We start from the raw sequence: 20,282 nt of genomic DNA on the forward strand, positions 1-20,282 counted from the left end.
CAAATTCTGGAGGCAAACCACGGCAGATCCATACCCGATTCTGACCCCTTACTCTTCTCTGCCTCTGTGTTTTCAGTGTAACATGGGGGTGCTCATTGCCTACCTTACGCAGTACCTATAGGAACTAGATGTGATGGATGTAAAGTCTCTAGCACAGTGCTTATTACATCAGATGCCGCTTGATAAATGGCTCTCACAGTTGTTGCTTTTGTTACTGTTACTAATGTATTTTTTTTCCCCTCTTCTGTGGTTGTGCTATCTTATTTAACTTTTTAGAGCTTGGTTTTTATAATGAACAGTCTGTGTTTCTCCCTTTTTACATTGAGTGTTTTCAGTGTTTTCTCATTTGTTAGCTTCGCCTCAGGCTACTTTTCTTTCCCTATTGAGTTAATCTGATACCAGATAACAGACCAGAAGCCTGCTGGGAGAGTGGAATGAGCAGAAGCAGCACATACTCAACTGGACGTTTCTAATTAGAATTTGAAGCATGGTTTTAAGTAATCTAAAAAGGTTTATAATAATCTAAAACCTAGATGTGAAGATTTATAATCAACATTTTGGACATTGCATACTATTAGGATAGTTTTTCTAGCTTTTATACTCAGCTTAAGCTTTTCCTTAAAGTCAAGTTTTATAAAAGGGCTAAGATTTTTTTTTCCCTAGTGAAAGGAGAATCAACAAAATAATCTCCAGATCAATGAAAATGAAAATGTGTTGCCATTTGTGTGTTCATTTTAGGCTCCTATGAAATGACTAAATTCTGTCTCTGTCCCTAAAAATTTAGATGAAACTGTCATTCTTAAGTGCAAATTTAGCTAAATGACCTCAGATTGATGTAAGTCAGACCAGTGTCAGTATTTGTGTAACCCCAGCAAAGGCAGCAGCTATATCAATTGCTCTAAGTAGCAGTGAGTTTTAGGGAACTGCTCACAGAGATGGTGCTGGCTTTCCTCCAGGGTGGAGTGATGTGTCTGCAAACAGAAGTCTTAGGAGCAAAGCTATTTGGCTTCTGGGCATCTCTGTGGAGTGGGCCAAGGGCTCTGAGGATGGAGGTAGGGAAGTCCACCCTCTGTCAACACTGGGAGAGTGCTGAGATGCTCTCTCTGGTACAGGCTTCTCATGAGTGGGTGCCAGACCTTATCCAGTTCAATTACCAAGGAGTCCGAGGGGGACTATTGGGCTCTCATCATGGGGAGTCTCGCTCAGACTGGAAGCAGCCACACCTCCAACATAGACCATACTGCTTGGAAGTCAGTGGAGGAGGAAGGAAAGGGACAAGGAGGCAGTTCTCTGCTGAAACTGAAGATAATAGAATGTACCTTCCATAGTATTTCTGCCATAGGCAATAGTGTTTCTGACAGCGATGTATGTCATTGTAAAACATTTTTCTTTGTTACAGAGATGTTGCTCTACCAGATATACAAGTAGAATTTCAGGCAGTCAAGAGGTCTCAGAAGTTCACCTGTTTAACCCATTTAACTCACCTAGTCCTAGCCCAGCACAGGGTGCATACACATGGAGGATTTAAAAATCAGCCTAGGTGATGAAGATGAAACATAGTGATGTCATTTGTATTTATTCCTACCTCCACGTATGGTGGAGTTATACCATCATGTCATCAATGCTCGCATTGCCAAGGCTGATGTATTGTTATAGAGGATAGATACAGCAAAAATTGTATGTGACTGGTTACTCAGTGTAAAGACTTAGATACTCAGTGTAAAGACTTAGATGCTCATTTTTAATGTGATCACACATTAATTTGATCATTCTGAAGGCCAACGTCCACATATGATTTTTATAAATTTATTTATTTGTTTTTGTTTTTGGCTGTGTTGGGTCTTCATTGCTGCATGCAGGCTTTCTCTAGTTGCGGCGAGTGGGAGCTACTCTTCGTTGCGATGTGTGGGCTTCTCATTGTCACGGCTTCTCTTGTTGCAGAGCAGGGGCTCTAGGCATACAGGCTTCAGTAGTTGTGGCATGTGGGCTCAGTGGTTGTGGCTTGTGGGCTCTAGAGCGCAGCCTCAGTAGTTGTGGTGCACGGGTTTAGTTGCCCCGCGGCATGTGGAATCTTCCTGGACCAGGGCTCGAACCCGCACTGGCAGGCGGACTCTCAACCACTGCGCCACCAGGGAAGCCCCACATATGACTTCAATGTGATTTTTTTTAATGATTAAGATGCTCTAAAATCAGTCTGGTGAGTTAGAGAAGGTAAGTGTTTCCTTGTATGAAAACAACTCCCACTGAGATGGGCGTCAGCCATACTCATCTTTCCCGTTCCTGCTTTGAGGTGGAGTAAATGCTTATCCATGGTGTTTTGAGATGATGAAAAAGTTTATCTTTTAGACACATGAAAAATGGAGTTTTTGTCAGGCATTAGTAATTGCCATAATTTTGCTACAGAATATTTGTTTACAAAGTCAAGTTCAGCCCTGCCTGCCCGAAAAATCTTGCCTAAAGAAAACTGAATAGCATATCCAGAGGTAATGAATTGAGGTAAATATGAATGACTGTTTCAGACATTTAAAAAACTGAAATGGCTAATTACACTTATTAAGTGAACTTCCTTTCTCAACTAGTCCTAAAATATGATCACCTATGACCTTTGCTTTATACATATTTGCTAGACTTCTGTAGTGTCTTTAAAAAAAGGTAGCAATTCCTGATGATATATGGGTTGTGTTCCAGAGTTTATTTATGAATCGGCTGTTTGAAAGCTGGAACACATTCACGTTATAAAAATATTCCATGTGCAACTGATAACCCACAAAAGCCTATTTAACCTATTATCTAGTAATGTTATCATAGAATCTCTATGAAAAAAAAACCTCAGTTATACATTCAACACTTTCTAAACATCTATTCTAATAGTACAATGATCTACCCTTACATTGCTCACATTCTGTTTTGAAAGCTGATTTTCTCCCTCTCCCAGTCCCTTCTCCCTGCCCTGTCGTCACCCATCCATAATTGCTCTCCTTCCTTAGCCTACATGAAGACTAAACAGTATCACAGCCTCTCCCTACCTCGCTATTTACAGAAAGCACACACCCTTTTGAAAATTTTCCAAGCGTTTTCACTGCTATAAAACAAAGGAGGTAGAATAACAAGTGTTTGCAGAAGTCTTGAGCTTGTGCTTCATTTGTATAAACCACAAAGAAATCATGGTTCTCTGTCCCTCCTAGATTTTCCCTGGCACATCTAGGCAAAGTGGCAGGTTTGAGGGGGCACTCCAAGACTGCACTGAGATTTATTCACACCTCACTAGAAAGCTCAGATATTTCTTTAAATATTTTCCTTTCTGACAGTGATTCCACTGGAATTCTGAAAACAGAGCTGGTGGTCTAGAAGCAGGTTCTTGGTTAAAGAACAGCGTGGGGAGATATTCAAGTCCGGTGGCTGGTGACCAATGACCAGTACCGAGGCCAGTCTTCCGTGGAATGGAAGGGGAGCAGCCTGGCTAACGGCAGCTCCATTCCTCCCCACCTCCACTTAGTAAGTGTTGAGTTTTTCCCTTTCTTCTAGGAGGAGCTATCTGTACAGATTTACCCTCCTCCTGGCTTCTCCAGCTACCCTAGCTCCCAACTCCCAGATGGAGGTTGTCAAGTAAGAAATGGCCTCATACGATGCATTCCAAAGGCACTTCGAAGAAAGGAGTCCGTTTATCAGCTTAGTTTTGGCTTAGCTCTTCGTGACCCCGAAAGACCTTAAAGCTTAGGCGGATTTAGAACTTGTAATTGGATTCTCTTGTTTGAAATGGATGGTCGCATCCTTCAAATGAACATACGTATGGGAAAACAAGCATATAAGTTGCAGCCTGTAAACCGAATAGTCATCAGTGTCCTGTAAAGCGTCTTTCCGGCCTGATACCGTTTGTCAGGTTGTCACACCGGCCACCCAGTCGCCTTTGTGAGTTGGCAGTCCTCTGTAAGAGGCCTGTTTCTTTTCAGATTTGGATCCTTTCCTTTCGTTTTTGTTCTCGCTCGTTACTACTTTTAGGTATTGGATAGGTTCCAAAATTTGAGATCCTCTATTTGGGGATGTTTTGAGTGTTGCAAAGAAATTGAACAGATAGAATGCCGTGTCTAGTAGAAAGATAATAAAGAGAGCAGAACACCATGTTCTGAGTCTCACTTTTTCTTTCCTGCAGAAGATTGAAGGGATGCTTTGCGATTCAAGTCCCTTTCCTTGGTCTGATACTGAGTCTGGTCATTTGCTCTAAGCATACCAAGGTCTTAGGTTAGTCACATTTTTTGCACTCCAGGATGATAGTCTTAATTACCTAATAGAGTCGAATGTATTTTCACATCACAAGCCACATACCCCTGAAAGTCACTAGCAGGGTGAGTCCGAGTACAGCGTCTGTGCAGAGCTCCCAAGGTGGGAGTCAGTGCTCTGTCACTGCAGGTGTCGTCAGCCTTCTGCTCTTCTCAGCAGTTCCCCGTTTAACAGCCTATGATTCTGGCTTTGAAGTGGGCACAGAAGTGGCCAGGAAGCATTCTTCTACTTTTGCTGCACTGCTACGTTTCCTATGCAGAGAAGGTGCCAGAGAAGCAGTTCGATTCCAGCCCAGCCCGCAGTGTCTCCCATCAGAGCTGGCAGAAGCCACAGCTTGAACCAATACAGATTTGGCTTGCGAACCTGAGAGGGGAAGTGGTAGATGTACCCACACGGAGCAAACCTAGTTGGTAAGCTTCTGTTTGAGACCAAACACTGTGGCTCCTGGCAGATCCCATTCCTGCCTTTGTTGGCTTTCCTCTGTCTCCCAGGAAAGTAAAGTCGTCTTGGAGCTTTGATAGTCCTCTTCCTTGAGAGTGGTTGCCTTCTCAGTAGAGTCCAGGCTGACAGAAGCAGAGAGACCTAAACTGCAAGAGATGAATACACTGACTCTGGGGCAAGGGATCAAGTGCTGGTGTTGAATATAAATTATACTCAGGGCTGTGTTCTCACACAGCAATGAAGATGCAGAGAACTTGAAGTTACAGAGAAAGTGAGATAGGGGATTACTGATATTTGATTACTGTAGGCATGTATTGGAAATGACGAAATGCAGTGCAATTAAAGAGTGAACTTGAGGGACTTCCCTGGCGGTCCAGTGGGTAAGACTCCGCGCTTCCAATGCAGGGGGCCCGGGTTCGATCCCTGGTCAGGGAACTAGATCCTGCATGCATACCACAACTAAGGAGTCTGCATGCCACAACTAAAGATCCCTCATGCCACAGCTAAGACCCGGCACAGCCTGCCCAAATAAATAAATAAATCTGTCTACCAAATGAGAAAAGAAAGGAACAGAAGAGCAAGTATCCTGATGCTTTGAATAAGTTGAATGCAAATATATATGCGCATACGTTTTTGGAAGGGGCTTTTACTTCTTAATTTACAGCTTTATGTACTATTTGAATTTTCTAACCATATGATAGACATTTCTTTTTTAGATAAAAAGAATAAATGGGTTATTCAGGTGAGGGGATTATGGACCTTTCAAAGTTTTATCTTCATAGTCTTTGTATAATATAGAAAAGCTAATGTTATTTTTAAAAATAAATCAATTGAAATTTTTATTTTTATTTCTTGTTATAGGCAAGTGTACAATTAATACCTACTCTGATACCTACTCTCTCAGCAATTCTATAAATGTAATTTAGTCCTGTAGCCAAACTGTGAGTGCTTCTGTGCAGTTAATAAGCAGTTGTATATCGGGCCTTAGGATACTAGATAATTGGAAAAAAGGAGAATTGTGGCTAAGAAATTATCAAGAGCTATTCTAGATGACCAGGTTTGCTCTGGGAGAACCCTTTACATTCTTTTCAGAAATCTACTGGCTTCTAAATTGTTTGAATTCCTGTGGAATGGATTTCTATCACAAATGATGTTATTAAAACCCTGATCTGGGGGCTTCCCTGGTGGCGCAGTGGTTAAGAATCCTGCCAATGCAGGGGACACAGGTTCGAGCCCTGGTCCGGGAAATCCCACATGCCGCAGAGCAACTAAGCCCGTGCGCCACAACTACAGAGCCTGCGCTCTAGAGCCTGTGAGCCACAACTACTGAAGCCCGCGTGCCTAGAGCCCGTGCTCCACAACAAGGGAAGCCACGGCAATGAGAAGCCCGCGCACCGCAACGAAGAGTAGCCCACCTCGCTGCAACTAAAGAAAGCCCACGTGCAGCAAGGAAGACCCAATGCAGCCAAAAATAAATAAATAAATAAATTTATTTTAAAAAACCAAGCAAAACCCTGATCTGGCATCTTTTGCTCTTTTTTCTTCCTGCTAATTTTGCTCCTCCTGCTGTTTTTCAAATCTAAATGCGGATCTGCTTTAATATAATGAACCAGCCCGTTTTGCTTTCTGACTTCTGGAAGAAATTGGAATAAGTTATGATGTATCAAATGAAGGCGGTGCTGAAATCCAAGGTGCGTCCAGACTCCCCAGTGTCGAGCCTGCTCGTGAATGCCTTGAATGAAAAGCCATTCTCTAAGACACACACATGAGATATTTTTATATCTAGTTTTGTGTGCCTTGTTTTCCTTTCTGGTTCATCACTGCCCTTTGTAGCGTTTTATTATCCCCCATTCCCCCACCTAAATTAAATCCTCTGCTTCTTCTGAATCTCACCCACCTTCAGAGCTCTTTTGGAGCATCCCCTCAGCCCTCAGTGATGTCTGACTGGGTTGGGAGAGGTGATTGTTGGGGAATAGAGGGAGCGGAAGCTAGCAGGGTGGGCTGGGGCCAAAGTTTGGAAGATATTTGGAAGCTAAGACACTTGGACTTCATTCTGTAGTTAGTGAGAACTCTGTTAGCTTAGGGATTGCTTTTAATGGTGACTGCAGAATCTAGAAAAAAAAAGTGATTTAAACAAATTAGGAATTTTTTTTTTTTTTTACCTACATCAAACATGGAAGTGAACCGTTGCTAGTACTTGTTCAGCAGCTTAAAAATGGCAGGGCCAGATCTCAGTTATTCCCATAGCCTCTCCCTCGTGATTGCCTCCTGGTTACAAGGCAGATGCTCTACCCTGAACATCACATCCAGGTTCAAGGCAGGAGGAAAAGGAGCGGGAAGGAACAAACCCACCTGTGTCTGCTTCTCCTCTGAGGAGCATTCCCACAAACCCCACCAGCAACTTCAGTTTTCAACGTTTTGGCCAGAACTGTGCGTTGTGGCTAACTGGGGTTCTGTTAGAAAAGAAGCATCAGAGAATAGATATTTATTGGGCAACCAGCATGGATTGACCCAGAGCCTTCCCTATGCAAGTTTGCAGTATGAATTTCCAACCGAGAAATATTGCATCAACCATTCCCTCCACCCCCCCCACTTTTTTTTTTTTTTTTTACTATAAAGCACAGTTTTTGCCTCGCCTCTCATGAGATTATCAGTATTTTGACCTTTTGGAAATAAACATTCAAAACTCATGTACGGGACTTCCCTGGTGGCGCAGTGGTTGAGAGTCTGCCTGCCGATGAAGGGGACATGGGTTTGTGCCCCGGTCCGGGAGGATCCCACATGCCGCAGAGCGGCTGGGCCCATGAGCCATGGCCGCTGAGCCTGTGCTCCGCAACGGGAGAGGCCACAACAGTGAGAGGCCCGCATACCGCAAAAAAACAAAACAAACAAACAAAAAAAACCTCATGTACGATAGAATGAAATCAAATGCTAAGTAGTGCAGGGAAGCCTTGGAGTGTAGTAAAAGAAAGAAATATGTTGGAGATACGAATAGCTAGAAAGGATTTCATGAGGAGATTTGAACTGGACTACGAAAAATGGCCTGGATTCTGTATGACACTATCATGGTGCATACGTGACATTATACATTTGTCCAAACCCAAAACACCACCAAACGCAAACACAAACGTGAACTATGGACTTTGGGTGATAATGATGTGTCGGTGTAGCTTCATCGAGGGAAGCAAATGTACCACTCAGTGCAGGATGTTGTTGGTAGGAGTGTGCATGTGTGGAGGCAGAGGGTACATGGGAACTCTCTCTACTTTCTGCTTAATTTTGCTGTAAACCTAAAACTCAGAAATAAAGGCTATTTTTCTTTAAAAAAAGAAAAAAGATGGATTGGATTTAAATAGTTGGAGAGATGGTAAGGCTGATGTTCCAAGGAGAGAAGAAAAACAAATAAGGTCACAAATGTAGAAATGACTGCAGCATAAGACAGCATGTGAAACTGGGTTGGCCCATCGTCTTAACCTTTAAGCTAAATGTTCAATAATTACCCGGAATGAATTGGAATAAACTTAATCTTTCATTATTTACCACTCATTCCTACTGAGTTTTTCAGCGTTAACATAAGAAAATTTAAAGTTAAGTATTTTGCCGTTTTCTGCAGAGGAGGAGGGAGTAATGATTCATCTTCTGCAACCATGTGTATATGTGAAGCACAGATTAAACTCATTCAGTCAGCTAATACTCAAAGGATTAAAATTACTTTCACGTTTCTTTGCAAAACTAAGTCCACTGCTTATTTGGGATCCTTTCTGAGAACTGTACATTTACTACCTTGATAATTATATTTTGCATTTAAGTACAAAATCTTTTCTGTTTTGTGGCCAAAACTCATGTTGTAAAACACTAGCATTAGCCATTTTAGTTTTCTTTCAAGTTGTAATCCTGTTAAAAGTAAAAACTTCTTTCAGTTGGTTACTTTAATTAAGGCAAGGATAATAAAGTTGAGTTCTAATTATTTTTCTTTCCCAAGTTATTTAAACAGTTGCTTTTAATTACACATTGAATTTAATTGAATTCAATTAAATTGAATCTAATTGGGTCTAATTGATAAACTCCCTACCCAGCTGTTGAAATTTAGACAATGAACTACAACCTGTAATTTACCATTTCTCAGTGAGACTGGAAAACAATATGGTTAGGGTTTTCACCTCTTTTCTCTACTTTGACCTGGACTTGGCTCAATCATAAACATTATTCATATTATGGGGCAGAGATCATTTGTGTAGCAGCTTGCCTTGTGACTGGTGATAAATCGCCAGGAACGTACGTCACCCATGGGGATGAAAAGGCTTTTGCCTTTTAATCTGGTTTATATTAATACAGGAGGAAAATACAGCATTTACTATTCTCTTTATAGTGTTGCCATCTGGCTGGAGGAAGGCTTTTGTTTATTTTTTGTTTGCTTTTAAATAAAAGCCTTTTGGGTTGAATGTAAAGTGTGTAGTGTTTACTCCTGTCAGCTAAATGTGTCAGAAGGACTTTGTAACACGAATCAAGAAGCTGCTTTTGGTGATAAACAAAAGACCTTAAGAATTAATTCCCAGTTGTTTCCACAAAATATATGGAACATGTGCTTTTCTGAAATGCTTTTCTTCATTTCAGCTAAGGTGGACTTTTTTTGGCTTTTTAACAAACAGATTATCAAAACAAATTAAGTTGCTTTGGATAAAAAATTGGGGGTTCACAAACCCCTCAAAGGTGAAATGCCTGTTTTGTAGCCTGTCTGATGTTTCCAGCCAAAGTCTATACTGTTCTCATGCTTTATCCCATGCAGTATAGGCAGTGTTCTGTATTTGGAGACTGACCCTGGAATTCCCCAGATACTCACTGTAAGTGATACTGGGCAAACCTTTCTAACACGTGGCTGCCAAAACAGTCATTTGATTTTGAGTCTTGCCTGACATAATGTCAAAACCATCCAAAGATGACACTAACTAGCTTTTGTTTTCTGACGTGGAGTGATGTGACTGTGAGCTGACAATTCTTTTGGTCATCTTTTCGCTGCAGTCTCAGCAGCCGTCAAAAAACGGGCGATTCCCGTGGCCCCGTGTCTCCACGGACCCATCTCGTGGGTCTAATGCACACGTCTGTGTCCTCTCCCTCGTCGCTCACCTTGGAGCATCTGCGTTCTCACCCCTGTGCACTGGTTTGCACACCCAAGTTCCCATGGGGCCGGCGTCTGCCCCTCCCCCTGGCACACGAGGTCTCCCGGCTCCACAGCCTCTTCTGCTCACAGGAGCCCTGAGCCCGTCATGCGTGGTGCCCACCCGTCCAGCCCACATCTCTTGTGTATACCTCCACGGGAGCATTGTGGCCTCCCGGGTCCACTGTCACCTGTGCCCCTCGTGTCTTCCGGTCACACGTGTGTCCGTGGTTCTCCCCTATGTAAATATCATGCCCCCACCCCCGTGACCCTTGGGCACTGACCCGCGTGTGTTGCTGGTGAGCACACCCAGGACCATGTCCTCACGGCGCCTGTACCCTGCCCTGCCCTGCCTCTCGGAGGGACGGCTGGGGAGGGGGCCGGCTGCCCCATTACCAGAAGGTACAGCTCGTAGGTTTTTTTTTTTTTTTTTGCAGTACGCAGGCCTCTCACTGTTGTGGCCTCTCCCGTTGCGGAGCGCAGGCTCAGCGGCCATGGCTCACGGGCCCAGCCGCTCCGCGGCATGTGGGATCTTCCCGGACCGGGGCACGAACCCGTGTCCCCTGCATCGGCAGGCGGACTCTCAACCACTGCGCCACCAGGGAAGCCCAGCTCGTAGATTTTTAACGGGTCTTCTTCACTTAGAAGCTGCACATTATGGAACATTAAACAGTTTGTCATAGAAAAAAAAAAAAAGGGCGAATGTGTACTTTTCTTTTTACTTACCTTGTCATTAATACATTTTATTCCTGGGCTTTTGCCACAGTTTGTTTGGGCTACATCATCTACCCTCTCTTCCTCTCTCCTTTCCTTCTTCAGGCATTTATTCAGTGTCACCTGTATGCCAGATAGTGGGCTAAACACTAAAGGTACAGGGGCTGTAAAGATGAAGGCACCATCCCTGCCCTCAAGTTCCTCTGTCTGGTAGAACTTATCACAGTTCTGCACCTGGCTAAGTATCAAAGACGAAGTTGATAGATGACGAACTGTTAATAAACAGCTACATGTATCTGTTTCATTCTTCATGCCTTATTGTTCTGAAGATGAGTGATGTTTCTGGTGAATTCTGTTCCCATACATCACATAACTAGGCACAGTGTTGGATTATATTTGGAAAATCAATGTCTTTGCATTGGGTTTGTATTGTCTCCGTATTGGACAAATTTCTTTGCTTTTCGGCTGAATATCGTTTTCCATCACTGTCATAATTTGTTTTTCATTATGAAGCAATGAAGTTATCAGAAAGTGACTTTCAGTCACTCTTCGTTGTTGCTGGATGCGCACCCTCCAGATTTTAAAACCTCCACAGGGTCTTACAAGCCTCTAATGTAGTCTAGTGTAGCCGCCAAGTCATTACTTTTTGTTCTATCTGGAGTGTGTGAAATGCAAAGAAAAAGTTCTTAATTGAATTGTTTCTGTCAACAGAATGAGTAAGGAAGATGCGGTGTATGACTCGGATACACGTTATTACCAAATGTTCTCATTTAATTGCATTTCTTTTTGCAACAAGAAATGAGCAATAGAGCGCTGAATAAATAGTTCATGGTTCTTATTGCTGCCAGGCTAAATGTGGGCAGGTGTTGTGCCATACCATGAAGTGGTTTATCCTGGTGCAGGGGGGCAAATCAGACTCGGCACTGTTTTTCAGTATCTCTAGTTACAGACGTTGCCATGGCACAGTACCTGTAAGTTTGCATAGTGAAGTGGCTGCTTCCCCATCCTGAGCAGTCTATGAAAGATTAAAGATATTCATCAGCATCTACCCATATTTTCTTTTCTTGACCCGCCTGCAATATGGCCTTTAAAAACACCCCAGGGGCTTCCCTGGTGGCGCAGTGGTTGAGAGTCCGCCTGCCGATGCAGGGGACACGGGTTCGTGCCCCGATCCGGGAAGATCCCACATGCCGCGGAGCGGCTGGGCCTGTGAGCCATGGCCGCTGAGCCTGTGTGTCCGGAGCCTGTGCTCCGCAACGGGAGAGGCCACAACAGTGAGAGGCCTGCGTACCGCCAAAAAATAAAAATAAAAAAAAAACACCTCACCTCTTTCCCAGCCAGGCACACTTCCTCCATTCCGTGTTTCCTCTTCCTACCTACTCTCTTGCTCCCTGGAGTTCGTGGCTGGGACCCCATTTCCTGCAGGATCTGAAGCAGAGGAGACCCGGAGCGTCTGCGCAGGGTCCCTGTGTGGTGCTGCCCTGGCTCCTGCTAGGCTGGCCACACTGACTCTGCTCCTCCCCTGCTCCCTGATGCTTCAGCTACAGACAGAGGTTTCACCACAGTCAATCGTGTCACTTTCTCCCCTTAATGGTTACATAATCACCTCTTATGATTAAGAGTTAAGGGTAAGTAGAAAAATCTGAATAATTATTAAATTATCCAGAAAGTGGCGTTCTTAAGATAACTGGTTTTAGTCTGATTTCCTTTTATTAAGATGATAACCTTTTTAAATACATTTCCAGCGGGCTTGTTGGGCCTCACCGTTCATTTATCCAGAGTCCACTGAAGCTAGAGTAGTTCACAGCCAGAAGTGCCGTGTGGCCATGCTTCAGTGACTTTCCATTGCCTTCATCATAAAGTCCAAACTCATGGAATTGGAGGACACATTGACCTCGGCCTGTTTGTCTTATTTTCAACTGCCTGCCTTACTAAACCCACCGTTCTGACTGGTCAGTCCCCTGATGCTCTCTCGTTTTTTTTTTGCCTCGGTAGTTTTGCATATGCCATGTCCCAGCCAGGCGTGTTCTCTGCTTCCCCACCACTTATACAGATTCGCTCCATTCTTCAAAATCTTTATCCAGTGAAGTTTCCCATCACTACTACCCCCTGTAGCACCTCCTCCCACCTCTGAATCCCTGTAATACTATACCATTTATTTGGTTATTAGTCCTCTATAGTGTATTGATTTTTGAAAACTGAATTGGTCTGGTTTTGCAACTGCATGTATTTGCATATTGTCTCCTCCAAAGGATAATGAGCATCTTGCAGGTGGACGCTACGTCCTACAATCTTCATATTCTTAGGGCATGGCACAGTGGCTGGCCCATGGAAGTGTCTGTAAATGTTTATTGAAAACACCACATAACATTTCTGAGCCTGGGAATATTGTGGTTCCATTGATAGTAACAAGGAGACTGAGTTGGCTGATTTTGTGAGGACAGTTAGTTCAGATTTTGACATAGTTTCAAGTGATAGCAGAGATACATGAGCATATATTCCTTAGAGGTGGAAGACTGTTTATAAATGCAGATTTGCAAGTGACTGAAGTCAAGATTGTGCTTCAGGCCATGATAGGGAAGAATGTTTCTAAAGGAAGAGAAATTATTAGGGGAATCAAAAGCTCCCAGGGGTCTGGAAAAGGAAAAAGCGTTAGAAAAGATGCATTGTTCACTTAATATTATTTTCCCTGTACTGAGCACAAGGTGTTCTGCGGAGTAGGGTGTTGACTGAATAAATGTGAAGAAAACTGAAGTGAAGTGGGAAATTAAACCTAGGTTTGTCTCATGCTGACTCCCATGGGCTTTGATTATTCCTATACAACTTCACATACAATTATGAGGAATTTAAACTGAAAAGCTCTCCATCATGTGGGTTAATCAGAAAAGTCATTAGAAGTTACGAGATTGCATTATGTCCTTCTTATCCTGATGCAACGTTCATAAATAATATTGGATAAAACATTTAATAGCTATGACTTAAATGCTACAATACTCCTGGCAGCTATATTAGAATAAATTTTAACTGTCAAGCAAATAAGCAAACAGATCTCATAAAGCAGAACATTTTAGGTGAAACACTCTGAATTACCTGAGAGTTACTCTGTGATCTTTATATGTTGTGATTTTAAACCAGTACATTCTTCAATTGCCAGAGCAGTATTCTGCGGCCAGATTTTCAAATACACTATTTATGATTCAGGTTCTGTGATTCGCTAAGAAAGGCTCAGGACTCAGCATACAGTCATACTTGTGGCTAAGATTTATCGTAGCAAGAAGACGTAAAGCAAGACAGCACTTGCAGGCCTGCAATGTTGACTTTTGTTCTGCACGGGTAGATTGAAACTATGAGATTGAGACAGATGAAGTTGCAAAATTCAACCATTTTTAACTACAGAAATGACAGTTGTGTGCAGTTCAGCCTCTCGTTCTGTCTTCTGGTTTACTCCCCCAAAGTTATGTGTGTAGCCTGTGGGGCTGGATTCCACAGAGTACAACCCGTCATCCAGAGCTGGGAATTGAGGGCTAAAGTTTTGCTGTTTCCCAGCCCACATGCCACCCTTTATAATGGTGACAGAAGTACATAATTTTTGTGGAGGTCAAGACGACCTGTCATTCAGTGAGTTTAAACTCAGCATTGTCCTTAAGGTCGCAGTCATAAATATCTTACAAGAGTAAGCATTTTACTAAATTAAGCATTTGTTGGACCAGTTATCTTGATCAATTGAGAGAAGACTCTTCAACCGGACCATCCAGCCAAAAATAGAAACAAAGCAGTGGGAACCCCATGACCTTTATGGGAAGACATTGCAGTGAATGGTAGAGGATATGGATTACAGAGACACGTTGGTGGCACTTCCAGGAGCTGCAGAAATTTTGCTGGATGAAAGCTCCAAGTGTCTGCTGCCTGCATATTTCGTTGCAAAGTGATTTAGAGGCAGAGTCCCAGACCACAAGGGTGCTTCTCTCCATCCTTCCTCTTGTCTTTAATACACTTACATGTGCCACTAATGGAATAAAGCTTTCAAGCTAGCAGGAAGATCAATAAAAATTTTATAAGGCTAGCAAACACTTATTGAGCGTCATAGTATATGGCTTAGTTTTCTTTTTTGAAAAATGAAAAGAAAAGAGATTCAAATAAATAATACTGGAAAGTCACTTGGGTCATTTTAGAAATGGTATTATTTTAATGGTAAATTTAAAAATAGTGTATGTGATCCTACCTGCTAGTTATCTAGGATTTCCAGATTTTTAAGTGTTTAAATCTTAAAACGAATAAATTCCCCCTTTTCACTATGTTCTCAAACAGTGAAATTCCCTGCGCTTGGTTTAAAAAAAAAAAAAAAAAAACCACCTCAGAAGATTTTATTTTCCTATTATGATTGAGGGTTCTTTTTTTTTTTTTTTTTAAGGCTCACACTTACTTAATGTGACGGTAACTTGAAAGGTATTAAATCTCAGAAAACAGTCATCTCTCTAAGCCCCAGAAAGATGGATGATTACCTCTTCCCAAGCCAGGTTGTACCCTGGAAACTGTACCAATAAGTCCCGCAACCTGAGGCCCCCAGGAGGTGCGATTGTACCTGAGCTGAAAACCTCTGAAAGAGCAGCAGCAGAGCCAGACTCTGCTCCCCAGGAGCACTGTCCCCAGTTTGACACAGGTTTGCTTTCCCTGTTAGCGATGAGCAAGCACAGCCCAGAGGAACTAGAAACCTGGTTTCCCACATTGGTGTAGGAATAGGGAGAGAGCCTAAAATACCTTCCACCATGTATTGAGCCTTGCAGTGGGCCTGGCAGTCTCATTTAATTTTCACAACTCTGAAAGTGTTTTCCTGCACTGCAGATGGGGAAATGAAGGCTGAAAGGTTAAGTGATGTGCGGCCGGTTCACAGCTTCTAAGGGGCAGAGCCAGGTCAACGGACTCCAAAGCACACCTTCCCCACAAACTCAAACACACAGCTACACCTCCGAGTGTGGGAGGCCCAGGACCTTGAGGAAGGGCGTAAACGCTGAGAGAAGGAGTGCTGAATATTTGCTACACACCTCCTATATGCCAATCCGTGTTCTTAACATCTTTTCAACTAATCCTCCCAACGACCCTGTGAGTTAGGCAGATTCAAAGTCAAGAAACTCAAAGTCAAGAAAGAAATTCAAACAAATTGAAAGAAATTCAAAGTCAAGAAACTTTGAAGGTCACTGAGCTGGTTAGTAGCAGGGCTCACAGCTGAACCCAGGTCTGTTTGAGTTTCTCTTCCCTCTTACCATGATAGAGTGTTAACCAAAATGGTTTTTGGAGAAATAAGGACCATTACATTGGTGGAAAGGAAAGCCCAATAGAAAAGCAGAAACATAGCCTGAAAACTTTAGACAAATGTTCAACCTAATGGTTAAAAATTAACAGTATATAATCTTGGGCTAAATAGCCTGACAACTTTTTAAATTACCTTTATTTTACTAAATTTAACCTGTCAGTTTTATATGAACATAACACACTTTAAGATCAATTTTAAATTTGTCTTGTTAAGAATAGGACTCAGGTCTTTTGTGATAGAAATGAATTCCTGAGATCCAAATGATAATAAAGTGGGCAGATAGGGCTTCCTTGGTGGCGCAGTGGTAGAGAGTCTGCCTGCCGATGCAGGGGGCACGGGCTCGTGCCCCGGTCCGGGAGGATCCCGCGTGCCGTGGAGCGGCTGGGCCCGTGAGCCATGGCCGCTGAGCCTGTGTGTCCGGAGCTTGTGCTCCGCAACGGGAGAGGCCACAACAGTGAGAGGCCCGCGTACAGCAAAAAAACAAACAAACAAAAAAGTGGGCAGATAGATGTTCAACTAGAGTGGATCTGTTAAAAGTCAGATGTAGATAAATTGGAATTCAAGTAACCAGACCTGAAGTTTAATTGAAATGTATATCTTAGAGTTTCAAGACAAAGCAAATTACAACCAAAAAAAAAAAAAAAAAGCTTTTTATCAGGGATTAACCAAGGATTATTTGGAAAAGTCCCTTGCACTGAACATGTGTTTAATCTCCTTCATGGTCTACTGTAACGTAATATTTAGCTAGGATTGATGTGTGTTGTCAGGACCTGGGGGCAACTGCAGATATTCAATCACCAGAGACAGATTAAATTATGTCAAATATGCCAAGGCAAGAAAGAAACGAATACATTTGAAATGTATTCTAAACAAGTGGTCCTAATTATCTTTCATTTAAGTAAAAATAATAAGTAGAAGATCCCTTAAACAGCTTACTAGTTAAGGCTTTATTTACTATGTGCTGGAGGTGGCTATAATAAAAAGAAAATAATAAAGGTATTGCAAATCTGTGTGCCCTCCTTTCTGTTAATCATCTTTATGAGCAGTTTTAAGATTACCTTGCAGAATATGGAAGAATGTTGTTCTATCCATATTGAGCACCAGAGTTCCAATTAAGTCAATTTTTGGTCTTTAGGGGCTACCTCTAAAATTGTGAGACTATAGGCCAATACTAACTAATACGGACTTTACCTGCCACGTGGTGATGAGTGGCAACTTGTTTTTGGCAAGTAGGATGAGAGTGTGTTATAGCAATCAGTGTTTATGTTTGAACCTGTATTTAAAGCCAACAAATTATTTGAAACTGGGCAGTTAAACAGTGTTAAACATACTATATAAGATGCTTTCTACTGTTTAGTCTGTTTAGCTAACTGTTTAGTTAATACTGTATGTAATTGACAGACAGCTATAATTTGGTATATTCTTCATTCAGAGGTAAAAGGTAAATTTAGTAACTTTTTTTTTTAGTCCATCTTAGGTGCCATTTTTAAATTTAGTCTTCCTGAAGCATAACTACTGTCACACCCTTTCAGATTCCAAAACCTTGAACCAGTGAGTCCTGTTTTCTAGTTATTAGCCATTTCCCTCAGCCTAATGGAGGAGATAATAAATATGTAACATGTCAGGGATGAGGGCTACAGACAAAGCAGAGTAAGAAGGAGTGGGCGGGGCTTCCCTGGTGGCGCAGTGGTTGAGAGTCCGCCTGCCGACGCAGGGGACACGGGTGCGTGCCCCGGTCCGGGAAGATCCCACATGCCGCGGAGCGGCTGGGCCCGTGAGCCATGGCCGCTGAACCTGCGCATCCAGAGCCTGTGCTCCGCAACAGGAGAGGCCACAACAGTGAGAGGCCCGTGTACCGCAAAAAAAAAAAAAAAAAAAAAGAAGGAGTGGGCGGTAATGCGTGATAGAGGTGCTGTTTTAGATAGATCAAGGGGACTCTAATGTCACATTTGAGCAGAGACCCAGTGGAAGTGAAGGGGAGACCCGTGTTGACATCTGGGGGAAGAACATTTCAGGTACATGCAAAGGCTCTGAGATGGACTAAGTCAGTCAGTATGATCTGAGTCAGTATTATCAGAGTAATTAAGGGGGAAAGTGGTGCAAGGTAAAGGCCAAACCGTACCTACCTTGTAGGCCATGGACAGACCTTGAATTTTGCTCTGAGTGGGATGGCGGCTGTTAGACCTTGGCACCGAGGAGTGACATGACCTATGATTTAATGGGGTCACTCTGGCTGCCGAGATGAGAATAGACTGAAGAGGATCAGTGGTGGGGTCAGGGAGACTGGTTAAGAGGATATTGCAGTCACAGGGAAGAGGAGATCAGAAAGGTAGTGGTAGAGGTGATGTTTTTTAAGGTAGAGCTGTAAGAACTTACTAATGGATCAAATTTGGGGACTGATTGGAGGAGAGAAATCAAGGATAATTCCAAGGCTCTGGGCCTAATCTACTGGAGGAACGGAGTTGCCTGAATGGATGGGGAAGACTGGGTGGAACAGATTTTAAGGCAGAGGGTAGGAGGCAGGGAATAACAAGGGCTTGGTTTTTGACATGATTTGTGAGAAGTAGCAAAGATACTTTAAATATCTTTTAAAAATATATTCAAGTCATATGTGTGAAGAACAATTTACCTGAAGGACCCTATACTTTATATAACCAGAGAATTGCCTGATATTTCTGCCCTTCGGTCCCTTCCTAGAGTACATTTCCCTTAGTCTCTTGAATAATCTTTGTCATTGAACATTTGCTAGAGGCGTTTCCAAAATCCTAGTAAATTATTTCCCTGTTTCCCTTTTGGTGACCTGCTTGGTTATGTTCTTGGAATTTTTTGGTTCCTAATGCATGACCTTTTTAAGAACAAAGATCAGAGGCTGTAGATCCCAGTCTTATTTCTTCCCAGTTGCTTTATGTATAAACTGGGACAGCCAGGGTGAACAAATCCGTGGACCCTGAACATGCCACCACTGTAGGATGGGTTAGTTGAGCTGACGCTATTGATTTTTTTTTTTTTTTTTTTTTTTTGGCGGTACATGGGCCTCTCACTGTTGTGGCCTCTCCCGTTGCGGAGCACAGGCTCCGGACGCGCAGGCTCAGCGGCCATGGCTCACGGACCCAGCCGCTCCGCGGCATGTGGGATCTTCCCAGACCGGGGCACGAACCCGTGTCCCCTGCATCGGCAGGCGGACTCTCAACCACTGCGCCACCAGGGAAGCCCCTAGGCTATTGATTTTTGAATGTGTTCTTCCCACTGGACAGTATGCTCCTTGAGGGCAGGGGTTGTTGGCTGCTTAATCTTTATATTTCCTGAATCTAGCCTAGCATTTGATACAAGGGTTAACAATAAATGTTGAATATGTGAATGTTTCTGAATAAATTTTAAGAAACTAAATATGTCTTTTCTCTTTTGTCTCATTTGTATAGCGCCTGATGGCAACAAAGTGCAAGATAAGAAAACCGCGGCCTCCAACCGGCCTGCTTCTGCTATTTCAGGACAGAATAGCAACCACACAGGAAATAAACCAGGTACTATGCATTGCCTTTGCTGTGGAAAAAGGAAGGTTAACCCAAAGGGCTTAGTCATGCTAGAATTTAGGAGAGCTTGGTTTCAGTCCTGCCACCAAAACACACACTCAGACTGACTCGTATGAATATGTCAGAGAACCTCTCACACCTTGATTTTCTCTCTTTAAAATGGAGATTCAAGGCTATGCCCTACTTACCTCTCAGAATCATTTTGACAGTCAGTGAGATGGTGTATGTGAATGCACTGTTTACTGTCAAGCAGTGTGTAAGAGGAAATAATTTTGCCATTCTGCCTGAAATGATAGATATGACACCATTTTCTGTACCTGTATGCCCAGCATTGTTGCATATCTCTTTTGTGACTTTTTCAGAAACCACTTAAGGAAATCATTACACACAGTATAGCTGGTATAGAATGATGTTTTTGTTCTCCATTCCCTGCAATGATTGTACACCTACACAGTAATTTCATCTGATAGCCTGTGATTCATGGTCTATTCCACTCAGTGATACGACGAAGCAAACACTCTGTAAACATAATACAAACAATTGAACAGACAATGCAGTTGCTTCCAGGTATCAACCATTGTGTGGTCCTTGGGAGAGACTAACTTACAGTCTGATGATAAGAGACAGTCAAAGGAAGGTAAAGGCAAATTGAACACCCCATGAGGTTCTTGGAAGCGTACTTCTTGCTGCATCCAAGGCCAAAGTCACTCAAGAACAGTGAATCAGTGAGAATAAAGATGGAAATGACGGTACCTAGCCCCATAGAAAACATTCCCTATTGCACCTAGTTTTGTGGGGCTTTTTTTCCCATGTGGAAAAGGTCTTGAACAGAGAAGGTAAATCTAGCTTGCCG

The 20,282-nt window shown here is 42.8% G+C and overlaps 1 protein-coding gene across 9 annotated transcripts in view; it reads left to right on the top strand.

Moving 5' to 3' along the window:
• The window catches only part of MAP7 (microtubule associated protein 7), a 164,235-nt gene that overhangs the window by 81,916 nt on the left and 62,037 nt on the right, over positions 1 to 20,282 (top strand). For all 9 annotated transcript variants that reach the window (XM_067701970.1, XM_067701967.1, XM_067701968.1 and 6 more), the window contains exon 2: positions 19,319 to 19,420. In XM_067701970.1, coding sequence (XP_067558071.1) covers positions 19,319 to 19,420 — 102 coding nt within the window. The remainder of the gene's footprint in view (positions 1 to 19,318; positions 19,421 to 20,282) is intronic.

This window comes from Pseudorca crassidens, chromosome 13 (assembly GCF_039906515.1).
Source record: "Pseudorca crassidens isolate mPseCra1 chromosome 13, mPseCra1.hap1, whole genome shotgun sequence".
In the NCBI taxonomy this organism is placed as follows: domain Eukaryota; kingdom Metazoa; phylum Chordata; class Mammalia; order Artiodactyla; family Delphinidae; genus Pseudorca; species Pseudorca crassidens.